General features: G+C 41.0%; 1 protein-coding gene across 2 annotated transcripts in view; it reads left to right on the top strand.

Annotated features, from left to right (window-relative positions):
• LOC117269865 (leucine-rich repeat transmembrane neuronal protein 4) overlaps window positions 1-17,767 on the top strand; it is a 135,536-nt gene that overhangs the window by 9,525 nt on the left and 108,244 nt on the right. Inside the window, exon 2 of one of the 2 annotated variants that reach the window (XR_013488169.1) lies at window positions 389-2,013. Coding sequence is in view for 1 of the 2 variants with exons in the window: in XM_033647216.2 (XP_033503107.1) it covers window positions 389-1,950 (1,562 nt within the window). In the remaining variant the exon portion in view is untranslated. The remainder of the gene's footprint in view (window positions 1-388; window positions 2,014-17,767) is intronic. The other variant, XM_033647216.2, reaches the window with a different exon arrangement.

Below are 17,767 nucleotides of genomic sequence, written 5' to 3' on the forward strand. Positions count from 1 at the left end.
CACAAAGGAGTTCACTTTTTGCATCACTATTGTTGGTTGTTAATCAATCAAAATGTACAAACACTGATGTTTGATGCTTACCTCAGATTACCTCTTCAGAAGTTGTGAGCAACACTGCCAAGCTTGTTGGGCCTCATGTTTTCTTTGGCAGTCACTCAGTTCTGGCTAAAGGACATGTCCTTGCATTGTATCTTGAGAAACAAACAAACAAACCAGAAAAAGGGGGACATTGGCTGGTGGACACAGTCATTTCCAATACCGAACACTATGTATATGAAAACATTCTGTGTGTATAATGTATATGTCTACCAAAAGACAATTACAAATTATTAATCAGGAATTTTTAAGCCTGACTTAATTATCCTTTCTTGTTTTCCTCTCCCTTTAGGCTCTGCTCTGCGGCGTCGCTGGCTAGTGGTCCAACTCCTGATGCAGGTGTGGCTGGCGGCAAATCCATCTCTGAGTGAGCGCCCATGCCCCAAGAGCTGTCGCTGTGATGGAAAAATTGTCTACTGTGAGTCAAGCGCCTTTCGCGATGTCCCCAAGAACCTCTCAGGAGGCTGTGAAGGCCTGTCCTTACGGTACAACAGCCTCGCCAGTCTCCGTGCAGGCCAGTTTGTAGGCCTCAACCACCTCATCTGGCTCTACTTGGACCACAATTACATTGCCTCTGTGGATGCAATGGCTTTTCAGGGGGTCCGCAGACTTAAAGAGCTGATCCTGAGTTCCAACAAGATCACATCGCTTCACAACACCACATTCCACCCTGTCCCTAATTTGCGTAATCTGGACCTGTCATACAACAAACTGCAAGCCTTGCAGCCTGGGCAGTTCCAGGGCCTACGAAAGCTTCTCAGCCTTCACATACGCTCAAACTCTCTAAAAATTGTCCCAGTGCGTCTGTTCCAAGATTGCAGAAACCTTGAGTTCCTGGATCTGGGTTACAACCGTCTGCGCAGTATCACTCGAAATGCATTTTCAGGCCTAGTCAAGCTCACTGAGCTGCACCTGGAGCATAACCAGTTCTCAAAGATCAATTTCTCTCACTTCCCTCGCCTCTACAATCTGCGGGCACTTTACCTGCAGTGGAATCGCATTCGCTCAATGAACCAGGGCCTGACCTGGACCTGGGCCTCCATCCAGAAACTGGATCTGTCTGGAAACGATCTGACGGAAGTGGATGCTGTGGTTTACCAATGCCTACCGAACCTGCAGACCCTCAATCTGGACTCCAACAAGCTGACCAACGTGTCCCAGGAGGTGGTTGATGCCTGGATCTCTCTGACTACGATTAGCTTAGCTGGGAATGTATGGGACTGTGGCCCTGCCATCTGTCCTCTGGTGGGCTGGCTGAGAAACTTCAGAGGGGCAAAGGAGACCACCATGATCTGCGCCTCCCCCAAGAAAGCCCAGGGAGAGAAAGTGATGGATGCTGTTGAAGCTTTTGGTGTTTGTCAATCAAACCCAGCGACAACACTCACTGTGAGTATCCCTCCAACCCCATCCAGTGTCCCTGTGCAGACTGAACGCCGCCCAGCCATTCTGACTTTACCTACTGGTTCTGGAAAGAGAGGAGAGGGCTCTATCCGAGGCCCCACATCGTCAACTGTTACCCCACCTGTGGCACTTCCCCCAGAGCAAGACTTGGAGCCTGTGTCCTTCCATAAGATTGTGGCCGGAAGCGTTGCCCTTTTTCTATCTGTTGCAATGATCCTGTTGGTAATCTACGTGTCTTGGAAGCGCTATCCGAGCAGTGTCAAGCAGCTGCAGGAGCATTCGGCAGCAGCCCGCAAACGCCGCAAGAAAGCTAGAGAGACGGAGCGCACCCTGAGCTCTCCGCTGCAGGAGTACTATGTGGACTACAAGCCCACCAATTCTGAGGCCATGGATGTGCTTGTGAATGGGACCGGACCCTGCACCTATACCATCTCAGGCTCCCGAGAATGCGAGGTATGACCCACACCACCGCCACTCCTCCTAAACAAAACTCTGTCCACAGCGAGGCGACCCGAGGTAATTATTTACACTGCTTTGATAGATGATGAATCTGCTACTTGATTACTTAGCCTTACGCAGCAGGTTAGGTAAACACTGTGTACCCATGGATTACCACCAAAGTGGTTTTAGCATCACTTTGTGTATAACAAGATATCGCTTGTTTTCAGATGGGTGTTTGCACATTCGCTTAAACCCTAATCTCTGCTGAGATGCAAATGTTTGCTTTGCTGCAAAAATTGTACAGACATACAGATAAATGGGACTGATTACATTTCCTATTCTGCATAATCTTGAGCCTAAGCTATACTGTCTGTGATAAGACATTTGTGCTTGTTTAGGTACTTGTTTGCTTTTTTTCTGCTCGGGTATCACAGGCTTTGTGCTTTGTGTGTTTGCTACTACTATTCAGACTTTGATGAGCAGCATTGTGTAGGGACAATAGCTGAATGGTGGGAAGATACACTTCTGGACACTGGATGTGAATGCTAATCGAGACTCTTGTCACTGAATAGAGCTTCCCCTGAGCTGATGACTTCACACTTTTCTTGACATAGCTATGACTCAAGATAGTTGGAAAATACCCATAGTCCCCCAACCACACATCCTTGATTTTTTTTTCCCTTCCTTTTCACACTGACTTGCTGAAGTTACTCACTTGTTTACTCACTGGCTTAATTGATTAGTCACACATAAAGTGAAATGCATACTTTCACTGGCCATCCACGCTCAAATTCACAGAGGGGTAGAAAAAATGCACATTTTGTGACACACACACACATAGAAGGAAGCTGTGTATGATAGTCCCGAAAGGAGTGGGAATCCTTTGAAATGTTTTGTACACTGGCAAGTGAATTTCTTCAAAACAGTATTTACAGACTACAGCAATATGGGAATACCACTTTTCTCCTTTTGCTTTCAGCTTCTACACTCTTGTGTACCTGACATACTGTACCATTCTCCGTAAAACCTTTTATTCTACTGCTGAGTTTTCCCTTGTTTTCAAAGCTACGACTAAACAAAGCCGCTTCCTGATTAACGGGCCCAGTTGTAACACAGGGCCAAGGAAGGGCTAAGCCCACATGGATGATCAAGTAGCCCACCCTCTGAAGCTGTAACCCAAGCAGCGTAAAACATATTTTGGTTAAGCTCTCTATATATTTTCACATTACCAGCCCACTCATACTCACTCTAGTTCCTAGATTTTTTTTCGGCATATCCATTGCATGAATTTCTGGCAGGTTCCTCTCCAGAGAAATGACTATAAATGCAGAGATTTAAACAGCAAGAAGGAGGAGGAGGGCTCGATCCTCCACAATCTTTTCCATTTCTGTTAGTGGCTGTCTGGCTTTGCTGGAGGCAGGTCACCTGGTAATATGTAATACTCGCAGGTTGCTCACACAGGGTTTGACTGCAAAGAGGGACCACAAATCACCGCTGCCATTTTGTTGTTGTTTGCCCTTCCCTCCTCCATATAGGCTTTGAGTGCCTCCTTTCAACCTACAGTGCTGCTTTATATATACTGTGAATTTTTGAATTTTGAAACTCCATCGCAAGTGGTGTTGGACGTTTGGAGGATAAAATCATAGAGGATGCTGCAGTGAATTTTCAGTAGCTGCACTTTGTTTCAGACAATGCCAAGCGACCTTCCATTTGAGTTATGTGGCTTTCACATGGCCTCATTTTGACACATCTTTTGTGGCTTCATCTCAACACGCAATGCTGTATTCAAGCCAACAAAATGGGTGCAATGTGTTCTTATTTTCAGATCGAGAAATGACGCACAGTTTGATCTCAAGCCAGCAATATGCACAGCATGTATGGAGGCTGAATATGACCTGTAAGCTATCGTATAGTCCAGTACAAGAACATGATAAATATGCCTCAAAAACACTGTAGAGATATTGACTTTTTTATTTCATGCAGTCCGAATAAAAATCTAAAATAAGCATCATAGAAATATTGGTTGTAGGGGTGTTTATGATTTTATAAGCTTGTACAGGTGTTCATGTTCTTCTGACCGCCCCCCTGTAATTTAAATGATTAGCTAATTTGCACTGAATTGCTAAATACGCAACCAGAGACAGCTGCCCACAGGAATTACATCTAAATGAATCAGGCATAATGATGATAGCAATAAAGGTGAACTTTAAAAAAAGGCTGTGAAGCAAAGGATTGACTCAGAAAGTTAAATAAAATATGATTTAATTATTGTATCCTTTTTTTTAGGGGGGTGGATGTTATTATAGGCAAATACATGTTTGAAAGAAGCAGTCCCCTGCTCAGTCTCAGTTCTTTTACCCCATTTTGTTAATTGTCTCAGGGAATGCTGAGCTTTAAAGCACAATACCATATGTTACCATTGTTTGTTAGAGAATCATTAATGCCAACAGTTATATAATATCAGGCAAATAATTGAAGGCTATTTCACTGAGGATCAGGAGGAATTAGCAGCAAAAGGGAGGAGGGAATACTGTCACACTAGGTGAAGGCAAACAAAAATAATGCATTGGTTGCCTTCCAGTATGTCACATTACAAGGGATAAAATGGCTGATTGTCATTCCCAACACTCATTTTCATTCCTGACACCACATGCCAGTTGGATTGGACTGCTTTCATGCTTATACTGCATGGTCCGGGGAGGCCCCGTAGGAGACGGTATCTGTGAAAGGTGCCCCCCACCCTCTTCCAACCCCCCACCTTCACTTTTCAAACGGTCCCCACACAAAATAGCAAAACAGCCTCTCTGTCGGTGTAGGCTTGAAGCGGGCCTGCCGTTTGCCATTCAAATCATTGCATCTATCATTAGCCTTTTATCTTGACTTGATTGAACTTGGCAATTTAGCTGACTCTTTTATCTTTTATCTGGGAGCCAAATGAAACAGGAATCAACCCATACTAAGAGGGGCAGGGACCAGATCAACAGAGCTAGCAGGGTGTAACAACTCTGGGGTGGATGGAAAGAATACTGGAATTATTTGTGATTTTTCAATAAGCAAGCATACGAAGGAACAGCTGACAAAGAAATGAGAGTCTGGAAAAAAAATCAAATAGTTTTTTGACTTAAGGCGAAACCAGAAAGGATCAACTAATTGAGAGTGTGAGCCATTCAGTCAACACAAGTACATAGTATAGATGATATTGGCAACACTGTTGGGCACCCAATAGAAAGTTTAGAAGAATTCTAGTTATCATGCGACAGCAATGTAATCACATGTTCGTCAGCAGGTTCACCAACCGACCGATCCCAAAGTCTTCCACCCTTGACAAAAAGAAACATGGAGAGGCCAGTTCTGCTTAGCATTAGCATAGTGTTTATCAGAGAGTTTCTCGGCGTCCTGCAATCTAGATTCAAAAAGCCAACAGAGAGGACGACAGTATGGGATGGAAAGATGTGTTCACAATGTTACCTTTCATGAACAAAGCAAAACAACGCAAATTGAGGTTTCTGGTCTCACCAAAAATGGCGTCAAAAACATCTACTTGATGTAGCTATACATTAACTAGTTAGTCAGCGTTTTGCTCACAGTAGCTAACTTAAGATGCGACTGTATTGTGTCTGTGAAGTTTGTGACAGTGACGTCTTTTGACAATCTTCAAAATTTCATTGTCTTTTCGACATAGATGAGTCTAGCACATAGCATATCTCAGTATACCAGGAAAGGGTAAAGCTAGCTGAGGCTTTGTCAGGTTCCAAGTGTGCTCAACTGTTATTGTAGCACAGAGTGAAAATGGACCTGATTTCACACTACTTGGCATATTTGTCCATTCTGACAGTCACTATGTCAGATTAGGTGATTACGGAGACATAAAATTGTGCCGTGGCTTGGCCAACAGACATGACAGACCACACGCTGGTCCACAACCAATCATCAGTCACTGTGGCTGTTCATGTGCCAGCTAAAATGTTACTGTAGTAATGTAAAAAGTGTCACTAGACGACAAGTCACTTAATCCTCCACAACAAGTTCCAGCAAATGTTTCACAATAAAAGCCTTTTAAGGACATGAAAGGATTCTCTCAACTAAAATTATTATGGGCTTTTAATTTGAAACAGATACAGGAAGTGTTGAGTTTGAAATGATGCACGGTGCATTAAATTTAACATATCTCTAATCTTTAGAGGAAATATAAAAAAACAAAACAAAACTGGGGTGTCGTCAACATACAGTTTTCCACGGCAGCAGATCGCTCTGTGTTTCTATTGGTCAAAGTGACGGCTGTGATGGGAGCAGTTGTGAACAACAAAAAGAAAATCAAACATGCTAGACTTTATGTCAGGACGTCGTGAGGCGTCTGAGACATGGTGTCGGCTGACGTCTACTATGACACACACAAGATGAAACGATGGATTATAGTGTACGACATTAATTGACGTTCACGGTCTGAGAAGACACTGTACAACTTTGCATCGGGCTATAATTGTGCCGATATCGTGCAGTGTGAACCTGACATTAGGAAGGGCTAATTCTGATATTCTCCACTTCCATAAGCTATACCTATGGGAAGTTTTCACACACTGGGGACGAACATCAGGCCATTAGCTGAACACATTTTCTAATCTGTGTGCTCTGAATGTTCACATTGGTACCTTTTTTTCTTAACACATCCACTGAGAAGAATGTCTAAGATTTATTGCATGTTTTAGCTTCAATTAGTTGATTTGAGTTGAGTGCCTAATGATAAGTTCAGTAGCAGATGTTGCGTTACAGCCTCTCAGTTGTGCACTTTGTCGTTTACTTCCATAGGCTGCTTTTTTTTTTTTTTTTTGTAACTTAAGGCCTACTCTGCTCTGCCCTCCGCTGCTTCCTGCAATCTGCTAATTAACTAAGTACACCTGTAGGGGATTGTTATTGTCAACAGTATGGCATTTTGGCCTCCAGTCTCTGACAGCAGAGCACAAAGTGTACAGCCATATTATGAGGCCATATTGCATGAAAATAATTCAAACCATTTGTGCAAACATATGGAGGGAAACTTTTTGAAGGCCTGGCTTCCTTTCTATCTCTGCACTCTCCATTTTGTTCCTTGAGATATACTTGAAAATGTATTCTCCTCATTCTTATCTGTCCCTCTGTCTCATCTTAAAACACTGTAGAGGAGAGACAGGAACTATCAGTCAGCAGTCCGCAAAGTCTTGAGTTCATCTCAGAGTATGCTCCGATCTTGTTTCTACATTTTGTTGCTCTCGCGTGGACATAAATCACTCGGTAGAACGCGGCGGCACCTGATGCACTCTCCCCACCTCACAGCCTCGCTGCCTCTACTCAGGCTCGAGGCCATAGCGGCTCAGGTCTGTTCATCTCCTCTGAGTGGGAATTGCTTATTCCTCCTGTGTCACTCATACCATTTCTTTCATTTGGATTCTGTGCCATCACTATAACTCACCCTGGACCTCTTCACATGATTGTCCTCTATAAGCCCCCAGGTCCACCTGACATGAATGTGAGTTTGGCAGCTTTTTAGTGAATTGCCCTGAAGATGGTGCAGTCCTCATTTTCCTACGTCACTTCAACCTTCCCACAGAGGAATTTTTTTGTATCATTTCATTTCTATCGTCCTTTCATCTGTTCCTCTCCAGCAGTGGACTTGACCTGATCTTGAGTCTGTGCCACTTATGTCACCTTTTCATGTATCACAACTTCTCTTGGCATCATTTGCCATATTTTTCTAACCCATCATGTAATCTGGACAAGCCGCTTGTTGACATTTGTCTTTTTTTCCATGGCCCCTTCCTTTGCTTCTCTCATCTTCTTTCACTTTGTACAATTCCGGTGCCCAGCAACCCTATCATCATCATTTAACCTCTACCATCATCCATCCGGAGCCGCTCATTTGTTGTGTGCTGTCACTGGCGGTCTGAGCTAAATGACAAAAGCTCATTTAAATCTCCTTCTTAGATAAAGATTTTGATGACATGCCAGGCCTGCTCTGACAACTACCCACTAATGCTACCCTAATTTACTCACTACCGTCTCATCTTACCCAACTTGTCCTGGAAAGTCCTGAAACACATTTCTGCCAGCAGGACTACTACGTGCCCTTTTGACTCTACCTCCTCATCCCTTTCTCTGATACCTCTCCTGACCTTTTCTACACTACAATCTCATCCACTTACTATAATGTCACACTGCATATAGCTGTCTTTGAATTAATTAATGTTGTTCCTATTTTTAAGAAACCCTGACATCTGATGCTAAAACCTAGGCAAATTATACGGCACCTACTTCTCCTGAATGTACTGCCCTTTAACCAAGTGTCTGAATAGGTCTTACAGAGCACCGTGCTGAGGCTGTTCTCATTGCTGTCACGATAGAGATTCACAACAGCATAGAGGGTAACTACTCTATACACCTGCCTGCTGACTATAAAAAAAGTTGCTGACCTGTGGCCTTGCATTTATGTATAGGTAATTGATTAGGGCTACAAGTAGCAATTAATCAAGGAAAAGAATATTAAAAGGTCCAAAAAAATAATATTCAAGGTGCTGTATACATTGTCTGGGTCAGGATTGCCTGCACACAGCTTTCACTTTATATGTCACAAGCCAATATGGAGGTGGCTGAGCCGAAAAGATGGTGGTTAGCAGTGTAAGTAGTGTGACAAGGTGGACAGAAACATGCATGAGCCTCCAGACAGGCTACCAATACAAAAAAAAAGAGAAGCTTGGATAGCAACACACACAGGGGGAGCATGATTTCATTGCCTGCTCAAGATCAAGATCAAGATCAAGATCAAGATTAACTTAACTGCCCCATACAACACGGTACATGAATAAATCAATATTTCACATCAAATGTAACTATATACCTGTACAATCTAATCTCCTACCAGAGGGCTGCAGCTTAATCCGCATGCAGAACATGAAATGAGTCATTGACAGTCTTATTGACTTGACTTAGTAGCCTGCTCAGCACGCCATTACTTTACTATCTTTACATAACAGATAGTTCGCTGTTAGTCTGCTGCTATATTATTAATGTTCTGAATGTCATATACAGAACCTTTAACATTAATAATAATAACGTAAAGTAATTTACTTTGCAAAAATGGCACATGCTAGATAAGTGCAAACAGCCTCCCCTTGCCGCTTTTCCTATGTGAAATCTTACTGTTTTAAAGTGATCAGACCAAATAAGCCTTGGAAGAAGTCAGCTGGGCGTCTTAGAAATTATGAGTATGTTTTTTTTAACTTTAATAGTCTAAATGGTTAATAAAAAGTGTATTCATCCCTGAGGAGAAAGATTGCTAGATGTAGCCTGAAGGCTTATTATATACTGATGACATTCAACTCTACCTTTATACTGTATCTAGCTACTCAGAAATAAAGCAAATCTCCTCATGCAAAGTAGGTCTTAGTATGAAGTTTTTGGCAACTAAAACTACCTACAACAAAAACTACAGCCTTCCTTGTCTAAAAACACCTCATCAAATGTTTAAAATTAGCGTAAGTGGCAATGTGTTATCATTTGTGCCCCAAACTGACCAACCTAACTGTCATACATTAGTGCAGAGGAGCAGGTGGATTTAAGGTTTAACAAAAAGCTAACTTTAATGCAGCTAGTTTAAAAAAAAAAGATGACCGAACACACACACACACACACACACACACACACACACACACAAAAGATACCAGACAGGAAACAGAAAGAACACAGGGATGAGAACAGGAATAAACGCAGGCATGAAAGATGATCTGACAAAGAACAAAGGGAAACGCCCATATATATATATACATAGATACATATATATATGTGTATATATATATATATATATATATACAGAAAAACAATCACAAGAACGAGACACAGCTGGAGTTGGAGGACACAAGCTAAAGGAGGGAAATGGGGATTGGCCAACAACAAGGGTGTGGTGGGGAACACGAGGGTGGAGCAAGCAACTAATACAGGACAGGTGTGAAGGGAAGACTCTGGGAACAGGGAAGGACTAATGAGACAGGTGTGGCAGAAAACAGGCGGGAAAACGCACAAAGACAGGAAGTAAAACCAGGCATGACACATGAGGAGAGTCTATCAAATAAAACAGGAAACCGATTTGACATGAAACAAGGAACACAAACAGAAAATTCCAAAACAATGTACATAGGATAACAGAATATAAACCAAAATCCAGGCTCACGGCACTAACCTTCTCCCTACCAAATTTTGTATCAGTGTAAAACCAGGCTACTTTTGCCTCACATAAATTATTGACAAGGACACGAGGCTGATTAAAAGGAAATGTAAATGGTATTTTTAGGAAGTTGAACACAGAACTAATAGTGTTGCTTTTCTGGAAAAGGACCAGGTCAAACTGAGGCATGCATCCCTGCTTACTAACTAAATCTGCTGCCTTGATTGACATGCACAGTGTGACTTCTCGCTTCTGTCTATTTTTGCAGTAAGAAAGTATTTTGTGGTGTTTGTTGGATGCCCTCATAGCAGGCTTTGCCACTGCGATTTGATACTGTCTGTCACAGATACATTTTTGCTGTTAAAATTAAAGGTAAAAGTGTGCCATGACTAATTTGTCTTGTGCCACTCTACTGTAGTAGCTGTTTCTTAAGGTGTGAGGCAGTTTCCCTCTGTGCCTGTTTCTGTCTCCCTTTTTCTACAGTCCAAGGTCATGGTGTCAGATTGTTAATTGCTCAGAAAAAATCAACACAAACACTGGGAGGCTAGCCAAGGGCAAGTAAGCTATCTGTAATTCAGTGGGGAGGCTGAACTTCTCGATGCTAGTGTCTTCACTCGACAATTAGCCATGTGGGAGACTTCAAATATGCACTACGCGTGAGAGAACATCTCTCTCATCCGCTAATCTTGTCTGTTTCACACTCTGGTTCCATGCTGCTGCTTTCTGCACCCCCGTTTGATCCATGCTTAATGAGGGTGTTAGATCACCAATATAGCAATTACATTACCTGGAAAAGAGGCAAGTCTCTTTTCTTTTCTTCCCCAGTTTTTGCAATGCAGCCCAAGTGCATCATTAATGCTAAGCTTCCTGATGCACTGCATCTGTTATCCGCGCTACTCGTCGCTGATACTCATCTTAAAATCTTTTACAATTTGCATGTGATGTACTTGCTTTGTACCTACTCGTTCAGCAATTATTATTTTTCCCCCCAAGTGGTCTGTTCACTTTTCAAAGCCATTTTTCAAAGCCGTGCATGATTTGTTTCACACAGGTCTCTTGTCCTTTTTACTGCCTCTTACCTGCTTGACTACCTAGTACTGCTGCTGCACATAGCTTGTCCCTTTCAGCCCTCCAGATGGATCAGAAAACAATGACATACTGTAACTGCTTGTAAATGGACAGAAAACGCCTTTGTTTTCGTAAATTGGGTATGAAAAGAAACCCAGATTACTGACACAGAACAAATGCTGAAGGGGTAATCTCACATTAGAGCGACAACTTGCCTGCCCCAGAGTGATCACTGTTCGGCTGTCTCCCCATTTTTGACTCTGCATTTGGTTACAGCGAAAGCAATCATAAATGTTCCTAAATCAGCATCTATCCTACTACATTTATTACAGCGTGTAATATAAAACTGTCCCTGTTAGTGAAACTGTGCACCAGAGATGCAGGAAGCACACAGCAAACATTTCCATCCCATCAAGCCAGCTCTCTCTGTGAGTCCTAAAAGCCTTATTTTTGTAAAACGTATGAGCCAGTTTGGTACAAATCTTTCAACCTTTTCCAGCATGAATCATCTCCTTTGAGGATTTTCCACATCTGTGTGTTCTGTATCTTAAACCAAGATGGAAATAAAGCAAGAATAATGTTAATAGAACAAGAGTTAATCACTAAATTAGACAAAAAAGAACTTGATAAGGAGGCTGTTTTTATAGTTGTATGTCTTATGATTTTTGCCTACTTCAGGAGAACATATTACTGCCACTGGTTGTAGGTTGTTTGTAATTTTAATTGCATGGTAGTTGTGTGAAAGGAAAGTTAGATATTAGTGCAGCTCTAGCCCAGTGAAGCACTATATTTTCTCATTAAATATGATCATTTTCAGTGAGGTTGGACAGCTTCGCTATCACCTTTCCCATTAGTCACAAAATTCAAATACTTGTTAATCAGTAAGTATGAGGGAAGATGAAAATGAGTCATCCGTGGACCTGCATCTCCAGCTAAGTACCTGCAGCAGTGCATCTGTTCAGGCCTAAAGTGATATAAAATGAAGAAGTAAAAGGCAACCAAGCCGTCCCAGTGATAGGCCTTTTTAATCACTCGTTTTAAATCTTCGGAGCACTGTTGAATGAAGCACTTCTGCTGAAGTTGTGCAGACTTGTTCACTCTTACCAGAAAATGATGTGCCATTTAATGAATTGACAATGAGTCAAGTATAATTAGCCTGTCATCCTTGCATAACGCCGCTGTCAGATGAAAATATTTAAGCTTTCCAAAGTCAATTTTATATTTCTATTTAATAGGTTTCATGGGGCCTAGTGTCAAGAAACTTACTTAGAATTGAAGAGTGCATCTTTCAAGGAGCTAAACTCTCAATTCATTACTTCTAGGAAGAGTTGTTATCCGATTCTATAGCTCGTCCTAATTAACCAACTACTGTAATTAAGAGGAACACTCTCTAAAAAGAGAGAGTCGAGGCCTTGTCTCTGCAGCTCTCTGTGGGTGGACAGAGTATTAAAAGACCACAGATCTGTGTCTCCGCAGGATTTCTGTTATCCGTCCTGATTTTTTTATCTGTTCAAAACCAAAGAACAAAGTCCATGATCTTTCCACTGACATTTATGTCTCTTGCAACTGCACTTTTATAGCTGTCAATGAAACTAGTCACATAGAGGAGAATGTAAAATAGACACGCTTTTGTGCAGCAGAATTTCCTTACTTTCCAACACTGATATCATCTTAGGACCCCTTGCTGGGGTCACTATTGCTTTGTATCCTTTGTACACCCCCTCAGCTGTTTCCACTTAACTGATTACACCTCTTCACAGCACTTTGTGGGCGTGTATACACTGCGCATGATTGAAATCTCCATGAATCTCCTGTTGGATTTGTATCACCCTTTAGGATGAGTCAATGTACATCTTTATCAGACTTGTGCTTTCACTCACACTGCAATTCAAAAGTTTGGAATCCCATGCTACAATCATTTGATTGGTTACAATCAGACGGCTGAGAGGGTTACTATATGTCTTTGAATGATCTTTAGGTTGCAGGAAGTCCTCTTCACAGATACATATTATTTTGTATGGATTGTTTGCAAAAAAAACAACAACCTCTGAGCAACATTTCAGTATTGGAAATCACCAGTCATAGGTGTGGTTTTGTACAGATACCGCACCGCTTCCCATACAAACAGTATCTATGGGGCCGAATCACACTGCAAATTTCGGTGCGAGTGTTCACAGTTGATGACAATCTCAGCCATTCCTATATACAGATAAAATAAAAATGTCTGGCTGCTGAGTCTCTCCTGAGTTAGAAAGACAATTATTGATCCTAACTCAAAATTTATGTTGCTGTTTTTAGTACTGTAACTCTGATTAAGTGCAAAGTTGTAGTAGTTAGGTTAGGTTTTATATATAATGTGAATTTGTTATCAGAATTTGTTTATAGTGTTTTCTATTCATATTATTTTAGTATACTTTGAAAAGTATACATTAAGTATACTTAATGGAAAAGTATACATTGAGTATAATTTTAACTGGGAAGAGGCCGTTGTCAAAGTTGTTGACCGACACACCATCATAGCTTAAACCAGTGGTTCCCAACTGGCCCAGCCACCGGATCCAGATTTGTCCTTAGGCCTTGTTTACACGGATACTGATACAAATAAAAACGGATTTTTATTTATCCCGTATAAAAAATAAAAAAAAAAAATTCCGGGTTTACACGATCAGTTGTGAAAACGATATCCGTTTACACAAAAACGCCGAAATGGCAGCTTTTTGCTGCAGTTAGCATGCCAGGCCAGTAGGTGGCGATACGTCATAAATCAAACACCATAGAAGAACACTCTGTGCATGCACAGTTATTTGTTTTCCGCTTGGCGCTAGTGATAAAACAATGATAAACTACATTTTAACCTAATGTAGCATAGTTAGCTGCTATGCACTTGCTAATATTGGGCACCGCAGACGTCTTTGTGCGCCGATGTAGCGGTGATGTTGATGCAGCAGTGCTAAGTTCATTTGTAAGCTCGTATATTGTCCCAAAAGTGCTAACAAAATCAAAACAACTCGACATATATCCACTGTTGTTGTTGTGGTTCCCGGACTTAATGGGCATGCGTGAACTGGGTTGCAACGTCATCGTTTTCCAAAATCTCCGTCTATCCTGTTTACACGTCTCCATAGACACAGATATTTTTAAAAAACTTTCACTTTGGAAGCCGTTTTTGAAAATTCGGCGAGAAAAACGCCAATTATGTGTAAATGACAGGTGCAAACACAAAGATAAAAACCAGTTTTCAGAAGTATATGGAACCGTATAAACAGGCCCTTCGTCATAAGATCATGGTCCACACAGTTGAAAATATTCAGCATCATACTTGTGTTTGGCCATGTTGTCCAGGTAGTTTGCTGTCTCTGTCTGCAGGAAACAGCATTTCAAAATAAAAACTCTGTGCCGGAAATTCACTGTACTTAAAAATAAAACGTTCTTTACAAACTTGATATTTGAGGGTCACTTGCGGTCCATTCAGAATGGACCCATGACCCACTTTTGGACTGCGACCCACCAGTTGGGAACCACTGGCTTGAACCTAGTCAATCTAACCACTGAGTAGACGACAGAGGGTCCACATAAAAGCAGCCTCCCAAACTATTTAGAGCCCAATTGCACCGTTGTGGTTCAATAATAATCGAGGGTCACTTATCCTTTTGTAAACTGGAGAGCAAATTCACAATCAAAGGGTATTTGTGATGGGTAATGGTTCCAAAGTATTCCTCCCTGTCATGCAACACTGTGGGGACATTGACGAAATGAAAGATGGAATCATTTAATTCTTCTTCTTCTGGGGCCAAAACTTTTTCAAACGTAAATTTGGTGTGTGAACTATGCTGTTTTCATCTATGTTTAAAGAGCTGTTATTGAGGGAAAGAAGAGAAACATCAATATAGGAGACAGTGGATATATCTGAGGTGGCCAGCCTTCTATGCAATGAAAACTGTTCTGGATGCAGTGATTTATCCATTTTAAAACCACTCTGCATCAGTATTTCTATAAATAATGAAGACCACTGGCTTATCTTATATAGAATTCAGCATATTCTTATTGATGTTCATATCATATCTTGGCCAATTAAAATGCACTGTCTTCAATTGGATTAATTCTTAATACATTATGTGACTTTATTATGTTTAAGAAAATGCCCGCCCGACCTTTCCCAGAGCAGGAGATGTACCGTCTATGCTTTCATTGGTCCTGACAGCATTTAAGTCATCCTGTTCAGCAGATTCAACAGGCGGAAAAGATAGACTGGCTCGGGGTTGAAGTGGAGTAAGACAGGTAGGCAAGTGGACCTGGCAGAGAAGCACGTTCAACAGGATGGAGCAGTCGACAGGGCGACAGGAGAGGCAGTTAGAAAGCCAGAGGAATCAGGCAGTCATCCAGGCTAGACAGCTAGATTGGCAGGCGTCCGTCCACAAAGACACACAGGCCTTTGTCCACCAACAGCTGTCCGTCCTCTGATCAGTGATGGCTCAAAGCTTTTTTGAACTAAGATAATAAGTCTGAGGCAAGGCCCGGCAGATTGGCATGTTTTCCTTAGTGGTCAGATCAAAACTGTGATGCACTGGCGACGGTGTGTGTGTGTTCTAAGAATTAAAGGGCACTTTTGATGAGAAATGTGTCGCACTTGTTTGGTTAATTATGCGACTTGGATTGAAAAATTACAGCTAAAATGAAAACATAAAAGTAAGACTGCATGTGATGCTGGGCTTTGTAGAATACACTGAAGAAGACATTGTTTGTTTTTTTAATTGATAGACTGAAATAAATTAATTAAGCAATATCACATGAGAGTGTGCTTTACTGTCATTACTGGCATGACAGTGATGCATATGGTCTGAGGCACCTCCATAAACAAAACTGCCTTGCTAGCTTAATTTTTTTCTCCCATAGGCATATCTAGCTACTACAACCTTAAACTACACACATAGGCTATTTTTAAGATACATTATCGTGTCATCGACGCAACAGTACATCGGCTGTGATCCAAATATTTCTAACAGTTAACTCCAGAGAGTTGTAAAGTCCAGCAGTCAACATTTATTGAGAAAAATATTGATATAAAGGTTTCCATAGTTTACATTTTAATCTAACAAAATATTTTAACAAGGCATTTGGCCTTTCAAAAATGTTTTCACTGCGATGGCAAAACAGTTTGCTCTCAGGCTTGGTGCACACAAGGGAGGCATGCATCAATATTACGGTGGTGATCTTCCAGAAATAAATGGCATTGTTTAAACAAAATTGGTTTAAATTAAAATTGAAAACAAAAAGGGTGGGAAGAGGGTTTCTGGTTTTAACCTGGGGTGAGGGGTTCGAACCCGGGTGGGGGAGCCCTCCTATGCATGTTCTCCCCAGGTACTCCAGCTTCCTCCCACAGTCCAAAGACATGCAGGTTAATTGGTGACTCTAAATTGTCCGTAGGTGTGAATGTGAGTGTGAATGGTTGTCTGTCTCTATGTGTCAGCCCTGTGATAGTCTGGCGACCTGTCCAGGGTGTACACCACCTCTCACCTAATGTCAGCTGGGATAGGCTCCAGCCCACCCAAATCCCTTAACAGTACAAGCCGTTACAGATGAATGAACAAAATGATGCACTTTGGGTCAATATTATAGCCTGTTCAGCTCTGGAGGTTACAATGTTGCCATGGAAATGACGGAGTAATATTATTGGTGATGAGCACGGTGTGCTATCATGTTGATTTGGCCACATTCTAAATTAAGCAATACACTATGTTTTGTCATCATTATTAGTACAGCAGTGAGATTAACTGGTCAGATGTACATGTTGTCTAACAAGAGTTAACATCAGTGTAACTGTTGTCAGACCATACAAACATGTCAAAGACATTACTTTGAGTTCCGGGAAGTTGTTATAGCCATTTTTAACCCTGTTTTTTTTTTTGTCATTTTATCATCATTCTTACAATTGCTTGCAAATAAATCCAAGAAATTATTATTTAAATAATTATATTCTATTTTTTAATGGAATTTAATATTTTATTCATGTTCATCATATTTTATTCCATTTTATATAATTTTATTATATTTTTTTAATTTATTTTTAGTGATTATATTTTATTCATGTTTATTATATTTTATTTCATTTTTATTATATTTTTATGTCATTTTATTAAATTAATTTATAATGGAAAAACAAATGTTGCAACACAAATTTTTCGTAGCAGCCATTTACAAAACAAAATGGTTTTCTAAATGGTAATTTTGAAACAGAGTTTCATTAATGCAGCACCGTGTTCATTGGGCATGATTGTCACGTCTGTATTTAAAAACTATGGGACAAACACTGTCAGTCTATTAAAAACAATTAAAGTGTAAACCCTTCAAATGACCTGCAGTTATCATCTTTGTAGCCTGGAAATGCGGCTATTAATTTTATGTTTTCACCGTGAGTTTTGCGAGTGATAGTAAAACTTTGGCTCTTTTCTCTGCTCAGGATTTCCAGTGATTTAATACATTGCAATTAACACACATGATTTAGCTCCTTCCGTGTCAAATCCCATTGAAACAAATCCGGTTTCATACATTTTTATAAATCAAAGGGCTGGT

The sequence above is a fragment of the Epinephelus lanceolatus genome, chromosome 19 (assembly GCF_041903045.1).
Source record: "Epinephelus lanceolatus isolate andai-2023 chromosome 19, ASM4190304v1, whole genome shotgun sequence".
Classification (NCBI taxonomy): Eukaryota; Metazoa; Chordata; class Actinopteri; order Perciformes; family Serranidae; genus Epinephelus; species Epinephelus lanceolatus.